Below are 16,988 nucleotides of genomic sequence, written 5' to 3' on the forward strand. Positions count from 1 at the left end.
AATATCAATTGCTTCGAGGTTGCATTGCATATTCGCGTTCGTAAGTGACTATGACCTTGAAGTTGCTTTATAGATGGATTCATACAAGCACAAGCATACGGACGAAAGATCAAGCGTATATCCGTATATCCTATTTCACTCTACAACTAACGGATGAAGATTGAACTTCATTGAACTCCCTTGGAACGTGAGTCGGAATGAGAAAGCCAACCAAAAAGTAACGAACGGCGAACGGCAAACGCCAAATGGAAAAGCGAAAAGCGAAAAGCGAACAGCGAACAGCGAAGATTGTGACGAGGTATTTTTTTACTTGTTTGAATTGAAGAATTGTGGAATTGTAGAATTGTAGGTGTGTAGAAGGTTTGTATGACTCCTCACAGCTAAAGTACAAATAAGTACGCAGAGTTCTCTTCACTTCACTTCACTTCGATGACAAATCACTGATTCTCCTCCCTTCTATCATATACAACCCGTAGTCATGTGAAAAGAGAAAAAATTCTCGACTTTGACTTCCACTTCGACTTCGGCTACAAGCCCGATCAAATCTCTTTCCAGCCTTTGCCTTGACCTTGACCGTCCTGACTCCTTCTCCCTCCATCTAGCGAATCCCGATTCTGAGTGTGAGTCTGATCGATGGGTCGGCCCAGATCGAATGCCGCAGAATTACCGTGCGCACCAGGGGCATGTTCTCGATGTTCAGTCTCGACCTTCTTCGCATCGGCATCTTCTTGACCGATGACAAATTGTGGTCTTTCTCCAACTCCGACACCTCCTTGTGCATGGCCATTTATCGCGGTATTCGTACCCGGATTATCACCTTCATCTTCATCGTCATCATTATCGTTGTCTAGACCATCTCGAGCTTTGACATCGTCCGGTCGAAGATCATCCAACATCCTTTCTGCACCATCAGGTAAAGTAGGTGCGATCGAAGGCGCCAAAACCGATCGTGTGGTGCGTGTGGTTCTCACTGACGCTGCTCTGGAAGGTACTCTAGCCAGATCATGAGAATGAGAGTGCGACTCTTCGCCGCCCTCAGCATCGGCATCAGGAGAGGGTTTGGAAGATTCAGGTAAAGCCAATCTCAAAAGAGATGTATACGCTATAACCGCGTAAATTGTATCAAACGTTAGCGTATGTGCCGATGTGATCCAGTGAAGGAGAATACTTACGCTGTCTGCAAACAGGACAATACCACCCTTTGACTTTCTTCTTCCTCCTCTCTCGGCCTGCAGTCGTCGTGCCGCCTGCAACTTGCGGAGTGGGCGCAGCTGCAGTTCCACTCCCACTGGCCCCAGCTCCAGGCGTGGTTCCAGCGGCTGCACCATCTGCAGCGCCGTTCTCGCCATCTTCTCTTCGTCCGACTTTACCTCCAGCTCCATACTCGACCATACCCACCGCACAGTCTCGGCAGACTACCAAGTGTCGACACGGCAGCAGGACGACGTCCCTCGGCGAAGTCAGACACACGATACATTCGTTCGGCGTCGATGCATACGGGTCGTCCGCCGCAGGCGGGTATTGCGTGTTGTTTGAAGTGGAAGAAGTCGAGGTCGATGATAAACCGTAAATCTCCTTCAGGAGGAACGTGTGTGATCCGATGACCGCTTCTCTTCTGGCTACTTTGACTACCCATACTCGTTTCCCGGCTGGACCCGACGGGATTGTTTGGGTAGTATCGGTAGTTGAAGCATTATTGTCCGAGACCCACGTTCCGCTTATGAGGATATGCGTGAGTTGAGCGTTCTTCCTTGGCAGAGCTTGACCTTCAGGTCCCACTCCGTCGATGCGGATCAAAAGCCTCATTCCCTTTTCGATCTCTTTCTTCTTCTGCGCTTCCCCATTTGCCTCACCTTCACCAGCTTGACCAGCTGCAGTGGCGGCTGTAGCAGCGCCGTTGGCGCGGTTGGTCATTTCGATTGCGGCGGCATTTTCAACATCCTCTTCCCTGTTTCGTCTAAACAGACCTCTTCTCCATCGACTACCACCTTCTTCAGGCGGGGTGGTCACAGGCTCGGGCACTCCAGTGGCCTGTGCCTCGTTGTTGGTGCCGTCAGTCTCCGTCGGTGTAGCTGCAGCAGCTGCAGCTGCGTCCTGTTGGGCTTGTTCTTGCGCTTGTTGTTCTTCGATCGGGATGATCGCATCGCTCAGATCCAGAGCGCTGGAATAAGGCAAAGTGAACCCCTGGTTGAATCCTCCGGGGTGTAAACCAGAATAAATGATTTTTGGCTCGTGGTCCTCGACTACCTCTTTCGCGCCGACTGACTCCCCTTCTTCGGAGAGGGAGAGTCTCGCCAATGCCAAGGGATCTTTCGGGGTCGGGTAGATCTCAAGTTGGACGCGGACCATGGGGGTCGTAGCGTCATATTTGAAGTTCAACGTATGTAGAGGGGTAGTTTGGATAATTTGCGCCGAATCTCTTTTCCTGTGCCCTGCGCCCGAGAGCGAGTTTCGCTGCGGAGAAGAAGTGACGGCGTTCTCGGTGACAGTCGTGATATCTTCTTCCTCGGTCTTATCGATCGACGATCTGCCCCCACCCGGACCGGTGACTGAGTTCTCATCGATGGCAGAAGGAGACTCGATTTGCTGCAAGAGCAACGTGGGTCTCTTAAGATTGACTAAAGCTTGAAGAGTCGTAGTGGCGTGTAGACCTTCTTCGTTCTTCGATCGCTCTACCCATTCTCGGACTTTCTCGACCCCGATCTCCTGGTTCTGAGTCTCGGTCCATCCTGGCTCGTCGTCTTCCCCTACGTCCGGACCGAAGATCGTCTCCCGCCTTCGAACGTTCTTGTTGCTGTCGTCGGTGTTTGCGGCATTGGGATTAGTGTGGTTATGAGCGACGTCGACGACCAGCGTTTGTTGTACGGGGATGATTACTGGACGTCTGGCGGAGCCGGGTAATAACGATGGAGCTCGAAGTCGATTAGATCGGAATGGTCCTGAGCTGTAAGCGTATTGAGTTAGCCTGCTGTCTATAATGTCACATCTCTGCAGAACATAGGGATGTGCGGGGAATGTATGAAGTGATGAGAAGGGAACGACACTCGGACTGTTGGCAGGGGTATTATGGTGAGGTGCAAGTCGCAAGTGAGAGTTTGTCATAAAACGTACTATGCATTAGTGTACCAACCAGAGGTCACCGTATGGGACGAAGAAGACATCTTGGGGTGTGTCGCCTAGACGGGGTCTATGCAGAGTGAGGAGGAAGAGGTAGGATTGAGGAAGATGGGCGAATGTGATATGGAAGGGACACTAGTCTGTTCGTCTTGTTCTGTCAGGTGGATGGGTGGGTCGATGAGTTGGGATCGGTCCGGGGAATTGTCCGATGCCCGAATATGCTTGATGCTTGATGCTTGATGCTTGATGCTTGATGCTTGGTGCTTGATTGGCTTTGTTACTCTGTCACTCAGCAATCAACAAGTAGCTGGGAACCCGATGATATATGCAGTCAATCGAACACAGCTATGAACCTCCAGTGATGATGGGTACAAGGTATGACGCTGGATCAGATTGATGATTGATAAGGTGAGGTTGTATTCTGTTCAAACACCGATACGAGAAAGGTTGTCTGTCTCTTTTCATGCTGTATGATGGGTTATTCACACTCACCGTGCTATGTTATCCGGCCGCCACCCATTTACAACTACGAGCAATAAAAGACCCTGAACGTTAAATGAGCCCCGCATACATATCCAAGCAAGTTACACTACTCCGGTTGACCGAAATGAACAGATCAGATCAGATGAACCGCTTATCCTTATCGCCGGTCAGGTGGCACCGAACAAGATGATCGTTGGTCCGGCGATACGCGATACATGGTATGAATTATGTGACAGAGTACAAGGTATACAAGGAGTATTCGAGATAGCTAGAAGGATAGGTGAAGTAATATTACACGTTCGAGAATACATCAAGCGATTATTCACAAATTCGCTAATTTCATGAGTCCCAGAGATACTCTATCATCGTTCGCTGTGACTAAAGATGCCTCTGTACATCAATCCAGGTCGCAAAGGACTGGTGCCTGATCTTTCGAGCAGGCAGACCTGCGGTGAAGCTGCAATGCAGCTGCATTTGGCGAAACTCGATACTGAATTCTCTCATATCCATTCGGACCCATCATCGTCCACAACTAAACTCAGAAGGATCAGCTGCTACCTCGTATATCTTTACATCAGTACAATACAAGTCGACTTACCAGGAGCGTTTCCTCCAACTACCAACCTAGCTCCTCCTAAGCCTTCATCATCCTCGTCCTCATCCTCATCCTCGTCATCCTCTTCTTCACTTTGCTCCTCCTCCTCCTCATCATCACCTTCCGCAAGTGACTGTCCAAGTAGATTCGCAAATTCGTCGAAACCTTCTTCTTGATTCGCCTCGGAATTAGCAATCTCCTCATCCGAGTCCTCTATGAATTCCGAGCTCTTGTATTTGGTCGGCGTTTGATTTTGCATTTCGTGCTCTTGGGCTGCTGAGCCCTTCTTCTTGCCTCCTCCCGTTGCGCCCGCACCCTTCTTCTTCACAGCAGTCATACTCGAAGCAGCCACCTTGGCTTTCCCTTTACCTTTGCCCTTGATGGAAGTCGAAGTGGATTTCTTCGTCGATGGTGATGTCCCGAAAGAAGGTATAGGAGCCGAAGCGAGTGGTTGTTTCCTCGGTAGACCTTTACCTCCTTTCGTCTGTCTTGGAACAATGTCCGACGGACGAGACCGCTTAGGTTTTGGAGTTTCTTCTTCGACTTCTTCAGCTTCATTGAGATGGCCTTCGTGCTCTGAATGAGCATCGGTGTCGTTCTGCGCCTTGGAGAGAGGTATGGATCTGGACGATCCAGATGAGGTGGAAGCTATGGAGGGCGCTTTGGATTTGGAGGATCTGTTGAGTGTCAGATAAAGAGTGGAAGGTAATGCGTGAAGCTTGAATGACTATGTGCCGAAAAGTGTAAAATTAGTAATCACTTTTTGTCAATGGCAATTGATCCATCAAATTATGGAACAGCAGGCGGGAAATCGATTCAGTAGAGAAGTCAGACAGTGTGATCAAAGGAGGGTAAGCTGACCTTGGTCTCTTCGTCAAATACCAAAACGCATTCTCTGGCTTTACTACTTTCCTCCCTAACGTCAAAGACTTGCTGTATACCGGTCTGCTCCAATCAGGTATATCAGCTTTCATCAATTCTTTCCCGCCTATCTCGCCCTGCCGAATCGTTTGACTCAGACATGGTATATGCAAGTGACTCACATTGGTATCAAATAGTAGCTGGCCATTACCCCCTATCCCAGAGGACGGATTGTAATTCCCCGGCGTGTGAGGAGTGATCGAAGCAGGCTTGAAATTATCTATCGTATGCGCCGTACCCAATATAGGAAGCGTTAGAGGTAAAGGTAAAGGTCAAGATAGATTAGCTGCTGCTTAGGCGATTGTATGAGGAACGCTGTACAACGAGCAAATGATTGAATGGACGGAAGGAGAAGACGCTCACATCGAAAGCCTATCAAGTCCTCTTCATCCCTCCTTCGTTTCTTACCGCCCCACTGGGCCGTAATGGAAGAAGCGAATTGGACCGGGTACGTCCCCTCAGCTATCTCCGTTGTCATTTCGTCGTGATCGTGGTCGTGATTGTTCTTTGGCACCTATTATCGATCGATAGTCGTCAACGAGGGGATGTCATTGTATGTTGAGCTGTATGGTAGCTTGAATGTATCTCCTTATCAGTCCAGCTGAGAATGGAATGATGAAATATCCTTACCATGTTACGAGGGACTACAAAGGGGGGTGCACCAAAGCTTGCCGGTCAAAACAAGGTTAATTACGTCAAGGTACAATCACGCGTGGTTTAGGCATGGCTTTTACTATGATAATCCCTGAACGCGTCTGGTCTAATCTGTCCACACAAATCCACCTCAACCTACTGCCAAAATAACTTACCGAATTTTGGATTACACACTTGATTTAGTTACTAGAATTCATCTTCTTTCTTCTGATCCCACCACACTATTTCCTGCGACACATCATCTATATCACTCTCATATCCCATCCCGATCTTCCTTCGGAGACTGGTCTATCCATATTCCACCTTCCTCGACTGACGAAGCCCAGGCATTATCATATTACCCTATCAGACCTCACTCAAGTCTAAACAAGTCTGAGTGAGGCCGCCACTCACCCACCCGTCCTACCATCATGCCTCCCCGGATAGGAACAGCTTCTGCCCCAGGGATGGCCTCGAAACGAATCAAGAAAGAGATCTCCGACTTGTCGAAAGAGAACCTCGGATCGATCGTATTAACACCGAACGAATCTAATATATTCCAGTGGAAAGCTGTATTACCCGGTCCAGCGGGGAGTCCGTACGAAGGTGGTCTGTTCGAAGTTGAAATTACCATCCCGGAGGATTATCCGTGAGTGCGGCCATCTAGTGACATGTTGATCAAATTCTTCCGGGACAATCGTAATTCGGTCAGACTTCCCAACCCCATCATCCATCATCTATCCACCAAACACTCTGCTCTTCTTGGTGCCCAGATTTGCTCTACATCTTCGCTCCTTCTCTCTCTACCAAAATCACATCGTTCCTTGTTCCACTCCTCTCTTCCTCCTTCTTTCGAGGTGTGGTCCCTTACTTTACTTCAAGCTGACATACACTTTCCCGACAACAGTTTCTCTCCGCCCAAATTACATTTCATCACAAAGGTATATCACTGCAACATAGCAAGCACAGGTGCAATATGTACGTTTAGCTCAGCTATCTCTTTGCATAACACTCGATGAAGCTGACATGCCCTCTGTCAGGTCTCGACGTAAGCTGTCGAAAAAATCCATGAAAGTCTTCGCAAGCTGACTATCCCCTCTATGCTTCGTTTAGCTGCTAAAACACGCCTGGTCCCCCGCCTTATCACTATACAAAGTGATCCTCTCCTTATCATCCTTACTCACAGATCCCAATCCCGCAGATCCACTCGTTCCTCAGATAGCGCAAGAATATAAGCGGGATAGGAAGAAGCACGATGCGACTGCTCGAGAATGGGTGAAGAAGTGAGTGTGGTCCTCCCGTCTGGTTCCAAATACAGCAACGACAATATCAGACCTCATAGTCGTTCGAAGATGAAATAGAAAAGTCGACTGACGCTCCATCTGTCTATTCTCTTCAGATACGCATTACCTAAAACAGCTGCCCCTACAACAGCATCAGCACCCCCAACGAAATCCACAACCTCCACATCCCGTCCGAAATTACTCAACCGCCCTTCCTCCCACGCATCCACTTCTTCCAATACCACTCAACCCCAACTTCAAGCCCATCCACCAATGCCGATAGCAGGCACACGTCGTCCGGCATCTTCCAGAGATCCTATAGACCTAGCTAGTGATTCCGAGGACGACGACAGGGATCATGTGGACGTTGAAAGGATGGTGAATGGCTCAAGGTCAACCAATGGCGATGGCTATGTAACAAGTATGAGTACAAATTCAAATATGAACGGGAGTGGGAGTGGGACTGGGACTGGGACACATGCGAGTGCGAATGGCGAAAGGCGCACGAAACGAAGTAGGTTGAATGGGCCCGGCGGAGGTGGAGGGGGCAATAGTGCGGGTGATGCGATTGTCATTGATGAGTAGTAAGTAAGTCATGCAGCATTAGTGATCAGTGATCAGTGATCGTGTTGAGGTGATCGCGGAGTGAATCAAGTGGCTTGGAATGTTTTGTCTCATATCATGTTTCAACGACATACTATAATGATAACGAATCGAATGTATCTCACGTTGCATGTAATCGAATCTCACACATTACAATCTCGGTCATCTGCGGAGGTTACTCTGCTGTCTATTCCGTATTGTACAGTCAGATTGCAATATGATACATGAATATACATGGTCCTGTCTTGTCCTGTCCTATCTTGATCCGTAAATAAGCTAATCTGGTACATCAATCTACCCGTTAGTCCCGGCCCTCCTCTTGATCCCCTCTTATGGATATGTGAATTGCAAGAAGGATTATATAGGACTGGACTGAGCTAAACTAGACTAGAGTGCTCTTAAGGACAGGTCAACGATCAATGATCAATGATTCAATTACAAAGCAGGCGGTAATCTCCTCTTTGACGGTGGTTGAGTTTGAGTTTGACGTGGACTTTGACTCTGACTTTGACTTTGAGTTTGTGATTGAATATGAGATTTATAACTCGGATCTCTATCCACCGTTGCCGTTCCCGTGGTAGTTGGACCTCTCGAGTTGGAAGGCATATAATTCGGATCCCTTATCACTCTTCCTACTGATCCCTGTCTCTGAGGCTCATTTTGTACCATGGGAATAGTCGCTGCTGAGTTTCCTTGTCGAGTCGGATGAACAGGAGGCGGAGGAGGCGGAGTTGCGAATTTCGGATTAGACATCATGGTTTTACCACCACCACTGGAGATTGTCGATGCCCAATGTCTTCTCTCTTTCTCCATTTTCAATTGACGAGGGAGGAGGTATAATCCGCCCAAATACGCTAATGCCGTGATCTGTACATTGCACACATTAGACATTGCACATTGCACATTGGGAACAAAACTCAGAATTCAGCTCATACCTTCAATACTCGGAGACTCGGAGGCTGACTCACACCAACGACTAAACCCCATCCGACTTTCCATCCGACGTTTGGCGCGCCTGTACCTGACCATCTCTCCCATTCTTCGTCAATCCCTATCATATCGCAGACGACTTCATCAGTTCTGCTTGTAAGTCTGAAAAGCAGAGAAGGTGCCGCGCCACTCACCCCACCAAACAGTGCCGAATCCCACTCCAACAATCGTGACACCAAGTATCATATGCAAGAAATTCACCGGACCCCGCCCGCTGGACGTCTGGAATTTGTGCTTGGGTTGCCACCAGTGAGTCAAGATACCTAGTATAACTTGGAAAATCGCCAGTATAAAGAGCGTTAGGCCAAGTTTCTATGATTGTCACATCACATAATGCGAGTAAGCAATGACTCTTGCCTCTGGAAGTATCTTACCGTGAAACACATGAATGATTATGCGAGGCGAGATCATGGCGCAGACTTACCCGATGAGTTGAGGTGAAACCTCCCGAAAAGTTCGCCCTGGCAATTCCAAAGGCAGTGACGATCAACGCGAACGCAATCAGACCGTTCATAGCACCATGAGCAGGGAACCACCATCTCTTCATCGTGAAACCCCTCGCGATCCGCGGGATCAATATCCCAATCGGCAATATCAACATCGTTGCCAATGCGCCACAGACTACGTGCGCAACTAAGATGTTCTTCGATACGCCCGTTGATAGGTTGCCCGAATTCGGTCCATTACCAGCTATGGAATTTGGTCTGCCCGATGCCGAAGTCAACGGTCGTCCACTAGCACTAGCAGACGTTGTCCCGCCTGCACCTGACGATGTGGAGGTGGGTAATTCGGTGGCCAGTAGGGCGATCTGGGTGTTACCGCTTGCTAGATGTTGAGCGAGGTTGGAAGTGCCGGAATTGGAGGTTCCGGGGTTCTTGTTTCCGTATGCCCAGATTAGGTTTGTAGAGTTGGTATTGGAAGAAGACGGGATGGTGAATGTGATTGAGGTTGAAGACGAGTTGGAGAATGAGGAAGATGTGAGCAGGCTGGCTTTTCTTGGGGGATTTGAGTCGACTGCACCCATTCATCCAATATTAATCGTCTTTCCGGATAGATCATGCTAGGGTAAGTAAGCGATATCACTTCACTTACCAGCAGGAGTGACATGGTTATTTGCTTTCCGCTGTGATAAAGTGATTGAGCCATCTGAGTTTGGCCAGGCAATCACCATAGGCGAGTTGACTACCAGTCCATAAACACGATCAGCTGAGAATCATCGGTAATATCAGCTGAGGCACTCACTCATTGAATTTCCGAAGCCTCTGTATATGTTGTCGCCTCATGTCAGTAGCGGTTTTCAACACTTCAGGTATGAACAGCCACTCACATGGCTATCCATCCGAATTGACTTAGCGGTATGTCCGTGCCGCTAGGCGGCGCAAGGGTATCTGTATGTCAAACATAATTGCTCAGTGAAAGTTCGCTGTTACGATTGACAAGCGGAAGGTTTGAGACTCACAGGTGTCAAGGTTCTTATCACTATCATGTTGTCCGGTGATGCACATATACTGTGCGAAACCTCCACAATCAGCTGAGCAATAGTGAATTGGCGAACGGCTGATGCTTACCCTGTTACAGTTCTGTTGACCCGTTATAGCAGCCTGAGCAGTACTAGCTATCGTCAAAGCCACCACCAACACCGAAGGGAGGATGTTCTTCATGATCGAGCGTTGTTGTGACTGAGAGAAGTGCGAGAAGGGGTTTGAGAAGAATACACAACGAGTCGATCGCCCAGCTGGAGATGTGTTTGGTTATATGTTGTTGAACATCGAACCACTTTTGAGCAACGTAGTCGAAGTATCTTACAGTATCGTATCACTCTTCTCGTGTCACCTTTGAAGTGGATGACGAGGCAAGACGTATCGTTAGTGAGGCGATGAAAGGATGGATGCTATGTAGGTGTTTACTGCCCTGCCGTCCTATCTTGAAAGTCCGCGAAACCAGGTGAGATGAGGTGATACGAGTATGAGTATGAGTACGACAAAGCTGTTTCTTCCTTTGGCTTTTGTATGCAGATATCCCAGATCTAATGACTTTGACTTGTCGAGGAAGAGTCGTATATCCCATCCATCATTTAGATGACTTACAATTGACGGGATCAATGCCAAGCTAGCTAATAATGTTCCACTTCGGATGCTAAATAAGGTGGACCATTCAACGCGTGACTTTTTCACACACTCAGGTACATGTAAACAGACTGCGCATCTATCTAGCTTGATAGCTTGATTACGTATGTATGTCAATCATAAGCATAGGCGGAGGCGGTGGTATCCGTTTCGGAAGGGGAGATCCTTTTTTCTGGAATTCCAGGTGATGCTCAACTTCCATGTCCATGTTAACTTGACTATTCTACAGCAGCACTATCAATCTTAAAAAGAATCAATCAAATCAATACAGGTCAGCTACGACCCAAGTCAAAGACTCTGAAGCTAATTCCATCACCATCGAAAAAGAGCAAACACAAAAATACGAGCACTACGACGAAGGAGCGCACCGTTCACACATCTCGCCATGTCCTTTCCAGCATCTTTGAAACCCTTGGCCCGAGGCGCTTACCGAAACATGCTTCGGAGCAGCCGCATAACTTTTAATGGTTCGTGCAGACTCAAAAACTCCTCACTACATCTATGAAGTCGTCTATGTGGGGTTGGAATAGGCTAATACTTCCTATATACATCGATAGGTGATCCAGAAAGACACGTTCAGATGCTTTCAATCCTTCGTCAGACCTTTTCCTCGCCTACCCTTAAACCACCCGCATCAGGCTCAGCAGAGCTCGCCTCTCCTTCCAAAGCATCCTTCGATCCCATAGTGGAACAAGACCAAATTCCGATAGAAGAGTTGACCAAGCGGATAGAGGAGTGGAACGAAGCTGCCAAGTTTCTAAGGCAGAATGTCGTGCAGGGTGTACAGGATGAGGATGGGACATGGAGTGAGTTGTTCAATAAAGATCTGACTTTCTGATCAGAAGTCGATGAACGAAAGCATGATTTTCGATCAGGGACGAAAGATGCCTTTGCGAATGCTGATCTAAATCTTGACTAGAATTGCGAGTCACGGAAGAGACTGAGTTAGGGGACAATGCAAGTATAAGAGAACCTCCGAAATTACCGACCACGCCATTCCCGAATCGAAATAAACGGAGGTGTACAGACTAGACCATGTAGCAACGTATAATTCACTGGACCGAGTGGGAATATCGGAACAGAAGTCTGATCGGAGGCTTGTAGGAATGGGGCGCTTGAGAACGCGAATCGGAATACGATCCCTTCTGGTACACAAATTCAACATACAATATCATAGCATAGCATGGCATAACAAACACATCTCTAGCACTTCCCAACACAGAATCATTGGTCTCAAGCTGTGAACCACTTCCCAGTCTAGTCGCAGATCTCACAACAAGCCCAAGTACAGAGCTGCGGAGTGGGAAATCAGAGAGTCAGCGATACTCCGCTTCCAGTCCGGATGGATATCGCATGGAAAGCGTATAAGAGCTGTTTGAGCACTTACTCCGCAAGTCAATAATGCACAACACCCTCCTCCTCTGATCCTCATGGTGTCTTCTTGGTTCTGCTCGTTCTTCTGGTCTTGATTTTGCGTCGAACTGGAGGTGGGTTTCAAAGCTATACCGCGTCCGTATGATGAACGAAAGCATCAGCCTGTATCTCTAATATGAGGCAACATGAGTCTGAGGCAAAGTGAATCTCTGGTCAACATTTACACATCCCGACAGCAGCTTTGGGTTGTTCCTGTACTTGTTGCTGAGTTATTGGTTCCATGTCGCGAATGATAAGATTGTCTCGATACTGATTATGAGCGACGATGTGATCCTTGTCGATATAGTAATAATGGGAGGTCCACGGATCTCACGAGAAGATTAGAAGGTGATTGTTGTATATATATATATAAGAGAAACCCAAAGGGCGTTTGCCACCTAGCGGAGACCGGTATCGTCCTCGAGTAAGTTATCTTACACAGCGCACAGCATTGCACGGTCCCTTGGCACAGTCGGAAAAAGGAACGACAGGGCATGGCATGTCGTTTCAAGCATAGATGTTTACTGTACGGTACACATATACACATATATACACAGTACAAAGGGTCCATCATGATATCATGTACATCATAGCGGATTAACGGATAACCCGACGGATTCGACGGATTTTCGTGGTCGCCCCGCTCTCAGGTGTTCGAGGTGATTTTCGCTGCATTGTACCGCTCTGTGGAAGCATGCTCATCCCGAATACTGCCTACTGATACTGAAAACTCAAAAGCCTCTGCTGTTGTCTCATTCTTCGTGCTGAGTCGTCTATCCATTCTGGGTGATTGCAGCGAAACGAGTCAAGGCTCCATATTCAGAGACCTTTCGCATCGACGTCATACTGATTTATGGTCGATGAAAGGTCGACAATTGACAAGTTAGTCTATCCTTTCATATGCGCCTACCAATGGAGGATCAGAATCACTGCATACTTTGACTCGAAATCACTTGGACTCGTCAGACTCAGTACAGCAACTCACCTCTGACCAATAGATGTATAAATTCCGTTTCCGCGGGTCTTCCCCTATGAAACTTACTCCATCTTCAAGCCTTTCAGATATTTACCATCTCGACTCATTCAACTTACCGATTCAGCGCAGTCATTGCCAGTATATCTTTGAGTACTAACGATATTGAACTACCGATCTCAACGACTTCTGATGCCCTTACCAAGTACCCCCATTCTCTCCAGCTCCATCGCGCTGACCTCGTCTGCCGCAGGTCTAGCCGCTTTATTGACTTATTTGTACTACAACCGTCCCTCCATTCCTTTTGCTTTTGTCCCACTCACTTCCAAGACATTCACCTTCAAGGTACTTAACTGGGATGCTACCTTGTCCCTCTCGTCTAGTGGGATCGTCACTCTTACCCGAAATATCAGTGCATGGGGTACAGGGCCCGAGACTCACACTACCCATCATATCTTCCTTTCCCCCGAGGAATGCCAACGCAAACTAACCAGGAACCAAAGTACTTACGAAGTGGATCGACCCGGTAATCCCATAGTCAGGATCGATACTAATTTCATAGAAGCCAATTACAAGTGTGAAGATGATATCTCCATCGATCTGATTTCTTCTTCTGATTTGGCGGTTCTCAGAAAGGGTGAAGAAGGTAAAGGATTCTGGGAGTTCTGGGGGATGCTCAGGAACAAACTCCCTCTCAATCCTTATTCAGAAGCATCCAAATCAGATGACAATTCAGAAAATACGAGCGAGGCGCAGGAGGTTGAGATGACGCCGAATGACGATCTCTGCTTTCTGAGTGTGATAGATGGACATGGAGGTGGACAGACTTCGTCTGTGTTGAGAAAGGTTTTACACGGCACGTTGTCTTGGGGGTTGGCAGGACTGAAAGAATGGACGTCGAAGGATATTTATCACAAGATCAAAGAGACGTAAGCTGTTTCTCATCTTTCCACTCTTCTCTTGGGATTAACTTACGAACTCAAATTTTCTTTTTGGACTTTGACTCTGGGCTAATCGTTACAATATCTACTGTAGATACTTGGCGTTAGACGAAGATATCTATCGAGCCGGTCTATCAGTCGCCCAATCTCCCAGCAACTCCTCGGTTGACACGATCTTACCCACTCCCAACCCCTCCCTTTTGTCTCTCATCCCAGTGGCTGGAGCGACGACATGTACAGCTTTCATCGATGTCCGCCAACAATTGCTTTACGTGATTAACATTGGCGATTCCCGGGCGGTGGCTGGCTGGCTAGACGAAGAGAGCGGTCAATGGAGGGTGGATGTCTTATCGCAGGATCAGGAATGCGGGAATCCAGCTGAGGTTAAAAGGTGAGCACCGTGGATCTCGATCAACCCCAAAGAAAAATCATGAGAAAGGTTCTCAGCAGCGCTGATCGATTGGGGATCCCAGGCTCCAGAATATGCATTCCCCACCACTCTCCGATGCAGTCATCGACGAAGGATACACTCCCAGGCTTCTGGGGAATCTACAGCCTTCAAGAGCATTCGGGGACGATTGTTCTAAATTGACTAGAGCCGAGAAAGAATCGTGAGTGGCGCGGCACTCCATAGTGCAGCGAAGTCTTCATTACTGTTTTACGCATACTTGAAGGATAAATTAGGGCAAATGACATCACCTGTTGCTGATACTAATGCTAATATTTCCCTTTCGCACAGACTATCTCTAGCGGGACAGATCAATACTCTTCCCGAGGAATCACCATTCACCAAGAAGCCAATCTCATACGATGATGCGCCTTACATGGACGCCTGGCCTGAGATAGTCATTCGAAATCTGCGAAACAAGGAAAACCCGAATGAGAAATTGGAGTTCTTGATCATTGCCACTGACGGCTGTGAGTCCTCGATTCGATTCCCCCCATTTTTGCCCTTAGCTCAGACATCATTGAGATTGTTATGAGGAGCACGAAGTGAGCTGACTGCTGCAAAATGCATATGTACTTGACATGCAGTGTGGGACAAGATCTCCTCAGAAGAAGCCATCCTCCTCCTGGCGGCCCACTCGTCCGAATCAGCTGAATCTCGAATAGCCAAGACGGATCTGCCGAAGATATTCCCTCAAATCAAGTCGGAAGGAGAGAGACCATACCCCGCAGAAGAACTTCCGGGAACCACAGCGGAAAATTCGACGGGTCATTGGGTGCTCGAAGATGATAATGCCGCCACTCATCTGATCAGGAATGGGCTGGATGGACACGGCGATGAAGAGGTACATAGGATGATATTGAGTCTCACGGGCTCAGGAGCAAGGGAGGTCAGGGACGATACGAGTGTCATGTGAGTTCTAAGCTCACTGATCAAGAGACCTTTTCAACTTGAAACGAAGTGGCATTGGCCGATTGTGGCGAACAGATGGGAAAGAAGTAGCTGACTGATTGACTGATTTGATTTTCTTCAGCGTCGCTCATTTCGATACGGACAGATTGGCCGACAAAGTAAATTTTAGAGGAGACTAAGACTAGATATTGGAGTCCACACGAGCCCTCCCTTTGTTGCGCCCTGTTGCTTTTGCTGCTTCTTCTTTAGTAGATTATGGTTTCTTCCGATGCGCCCTATTCCACCCATCTTACTTGATTCATAACTGCCCAACGCATTCCTTTCAACTTGTCTCTCTCCCCCCTCTCGTACATTACAGATAACGATACATGTATGATGAACTGATCATGCCCCTCATCCGGGTGTCGATCATCCTGCAAACCACTTCCTTGTAAGCTAATGCAACCTGTTGATAATTACCGTTACCATCGCACGAGCGCTTTGTACCCAAAGGCATCACGAAGAGCTTGCCGTCGTATAACACATATCTTTCTTTCATGTGCCCTGTTTATACATATGAGTCATGAAACGAGTCGCTGGACCATGAAAGGGAGACCTCGAATCATTCCCTCCGATCATGATCGCTCCTTTGTGCACCTGCACCTGTTTTGACGCATCATTCGTATTTGAAACATCAAATTGAACTTCATTGTCGCCATCCACTTGCAACTCCATAACTTGGGCGTCGGCATTGAACAAATTATCTTCGACCTCTTTCTTACAATTCGACCTCTTTCTTACAATACACTCAGATGATGCAAAGCGCCAGTGTACCAACTGACTTCACTATCTGTGCGAAACTCCCGCTTAACAAGTACAAGTAAAGAAGGAATCGGAAGCCCATTTATTGAGCACCCGCTGCGATGTCTTTCCCTCGACGACCACTTCTCTTGGGCATCTCAACCCTTTCAACCTCTTTCGGAATCACCTACATCCTCAATAACGAAATCAAGAAGCTCACCCGTCCGGCACCCCCTTCCCTCTCCTCTTCCACACCGACTCCTCCAAGTGATACATATCAGAAGAACCCTTATCCCATCTCAAGATTGTATCCTGAAGCTCAGACTCAGACCCAATCTCAGACTAAGACTCAGACCCAGACGGGGACTCAAGTGTACTCCGACGCTCGAATCGTAAACAGGGATCCCGAATGCGGCTTGATGCTTCCTGCCCATATAGCAAGGAAGGCGGAGGAGGAAGATAATTTGATTGAGAATGGGGTCCTTTACCTAGGCTAGAGTCATAGCGATATACACCCTGTCGAAGAGTGTTATATGAATGGGGATGGAACCGATTACACGAGGAGGTCTGCCTATCACACGAAGAATGTTGTACCCCGTAATCATCATAAATGATGCGGGTATGCTCAATTTGATACTGTAATGTCCATGGGTACCAGGCGTGACTTCGCACATCTCTATTGGACGCTGTCTTGAATTCCCTCTTAGCATCTATCTGTGCATGCGTTACAGCTGTATTGAAACACTTGTCCACTGTGTGTTAAAATAAAA

The 16,988-nt window shown here is 47.8% G+C and overlaps 7 protein-coding genes across 7 annotated transcripts; 4 read left to right on the forward strand and 3 right to left on the reverse strand.

Moving 5' to 3' along the window:
- Positions 1-539: 539 nt before the first annotated feature.
- Positions 540-3,161, reverse strand: I303_105052 (uncharacterized protein; the record flags this gene model as incomplete). Its single annotated transcript, XM_018408794.1, has 3 exons — positions 540-1,102; positions 1,173-2,944; positions 3,112-3,161. The coding sequence occupies 3 exons, from the start codon at positions 3,159-3,161 to the stop codon at positions 540-542; spliced, it is 2,385 nt and encodes a 794-aa protein (XP_018262485.1).
- A 939-nt stretch (positions 3,162-4,100) lies between these two features.
- Positions 4,101-5,594, reverse strand: I303_105053 (uncharacterized protein; the record flags this gene model as incomplete). Its single annotated transcript, XM_018408793.1, has 5 exons — positions 4,101-4,132; positions 4,199-4,922; positions 5,057-5,140; positions 5,239-5,336; positions 5,480-5,594. 5 exons carry the CDS (start codon positions 5,592-5,594, stop codon positions 4,101-4,103), a joined length of 1,053 nt encoding a protein of 350 aa, XP_018262484.1.
- Positions 5,595-6,180: 586 nt separating this feature from the next.
- I303_105054 (uncharacterized protein) lies at positions 6,181-7,617 on the forward strand (the record flags this gene model as incomplete). The annotated part of the gene is made up of 5 exons (XM_018408792.1): positions 6,181-6,398; positions 6,657-6,727; positions 6,790-6,797; positions 6,863-7,032; positions 7,149-7,617. 5 exons carry the CDS (start codon positions 6,181-6,183, stop codon positions 7,615-7,617), a joined length of 936 nt encoding a protein of 311 aa, XP_018262483.1.
- A 453-nt stretch (positions 7,618-8,070) lies between these two features.
- I303_105055 (uncharacterized protein) lies at positions 8,071-10,286 on the reverse strand (the record flags this gene model as incomplete). Its single annotated transcript, XM_065969088.1, has 9 exons — positions 8,071-8,502; positions 8,604-8,686; positions 8,760-8,937; positions 9,050-9,639; positions 9,718-9,807; positions 9,868-9,887; positions 9,953-10,013; positions 10,085-10,133; positions 10,194-10,286. The coding sequence occupies 9 exons, from the start codon at positions 10,284-10,286 to the stop codon at positions 8,071-8,073; spliced, it is 1,596 nt and encodes a 531-aa protein (XP_065825160.1).
- An 850-nt stretch (positions 10,287-11,136) lies between these two features.
- I303_105056 (uncharacterized protein) lies at positions 11,137-11,783 on the forward strand (the record flags this gene model as incomplete). Its single annotated transcript, XM_018408790.1, has 3 exons — positions 11,137-11,218; positions 11,309-11,557; positions 11,671-11,783. 3 exons carry the CDS (start codon positions 11,137-11,139, stop codon positions 11,781-11,783), a joined length of 444 nt encoding a protein of 147 aa, XP_018262481.1.
- A 1,546-nt stretch (positions 11,784-13,329) lies between these two features.
- I303_105057 (uncharacterized protein) lies at positions 13,330-15,442 on the forward strand (the record flags this gene model as incomplete). The annotated part of the gene is made up of 5 exons (XM_018408789.1): positions 13,330-14,066; positions 14,173-14,469; positions 14,552-14,689; positions 14,818-14,996; positions 15,114-15,442. 5 exons carry the CDS (start codon positions 13,330-13,332, stop codon positions 15,440-15,442), a joined length of 1,680 nt encoding a protein of 559 aa, XP_018262480.1.
- An 898-nt stretch (positions 15,443-16,340) lies between these two features.
- I303_105058 (uncharacterized protein) lies at positions 16,341-16,715 on the forward strand (the record flags this gene model as incomplete). The annotated part of the gene is made up of 1 exon (XM_018408788.1): positions 16,341-16,715. The coding sequence occupies one exon, from the start codon at positions 16,341-16,343 to the stop codon at positions 16,713-16,715; it is 375 nt and encodes a 124-aa protein (XP_018262479.1).
- Between the last annotated feature and the right edge of the window lie 273 nt (positions 16,716-16,988).

The sequence above is a fragment of the Kwoniella dejecticola genome, chromosome 6 (assembly GCF_000512565.2).
Source record: "Kwoniella dejecticola CBS 10117 chromosome 6, complete sequence".
Classification (NCBI taxonomy): Eukaryota; Fungi; Basidiomycota; class Tremellomycetes; order Tremellales; family Cryptococcaceae; genus Kwoniella; species Kwoniella dejecticola.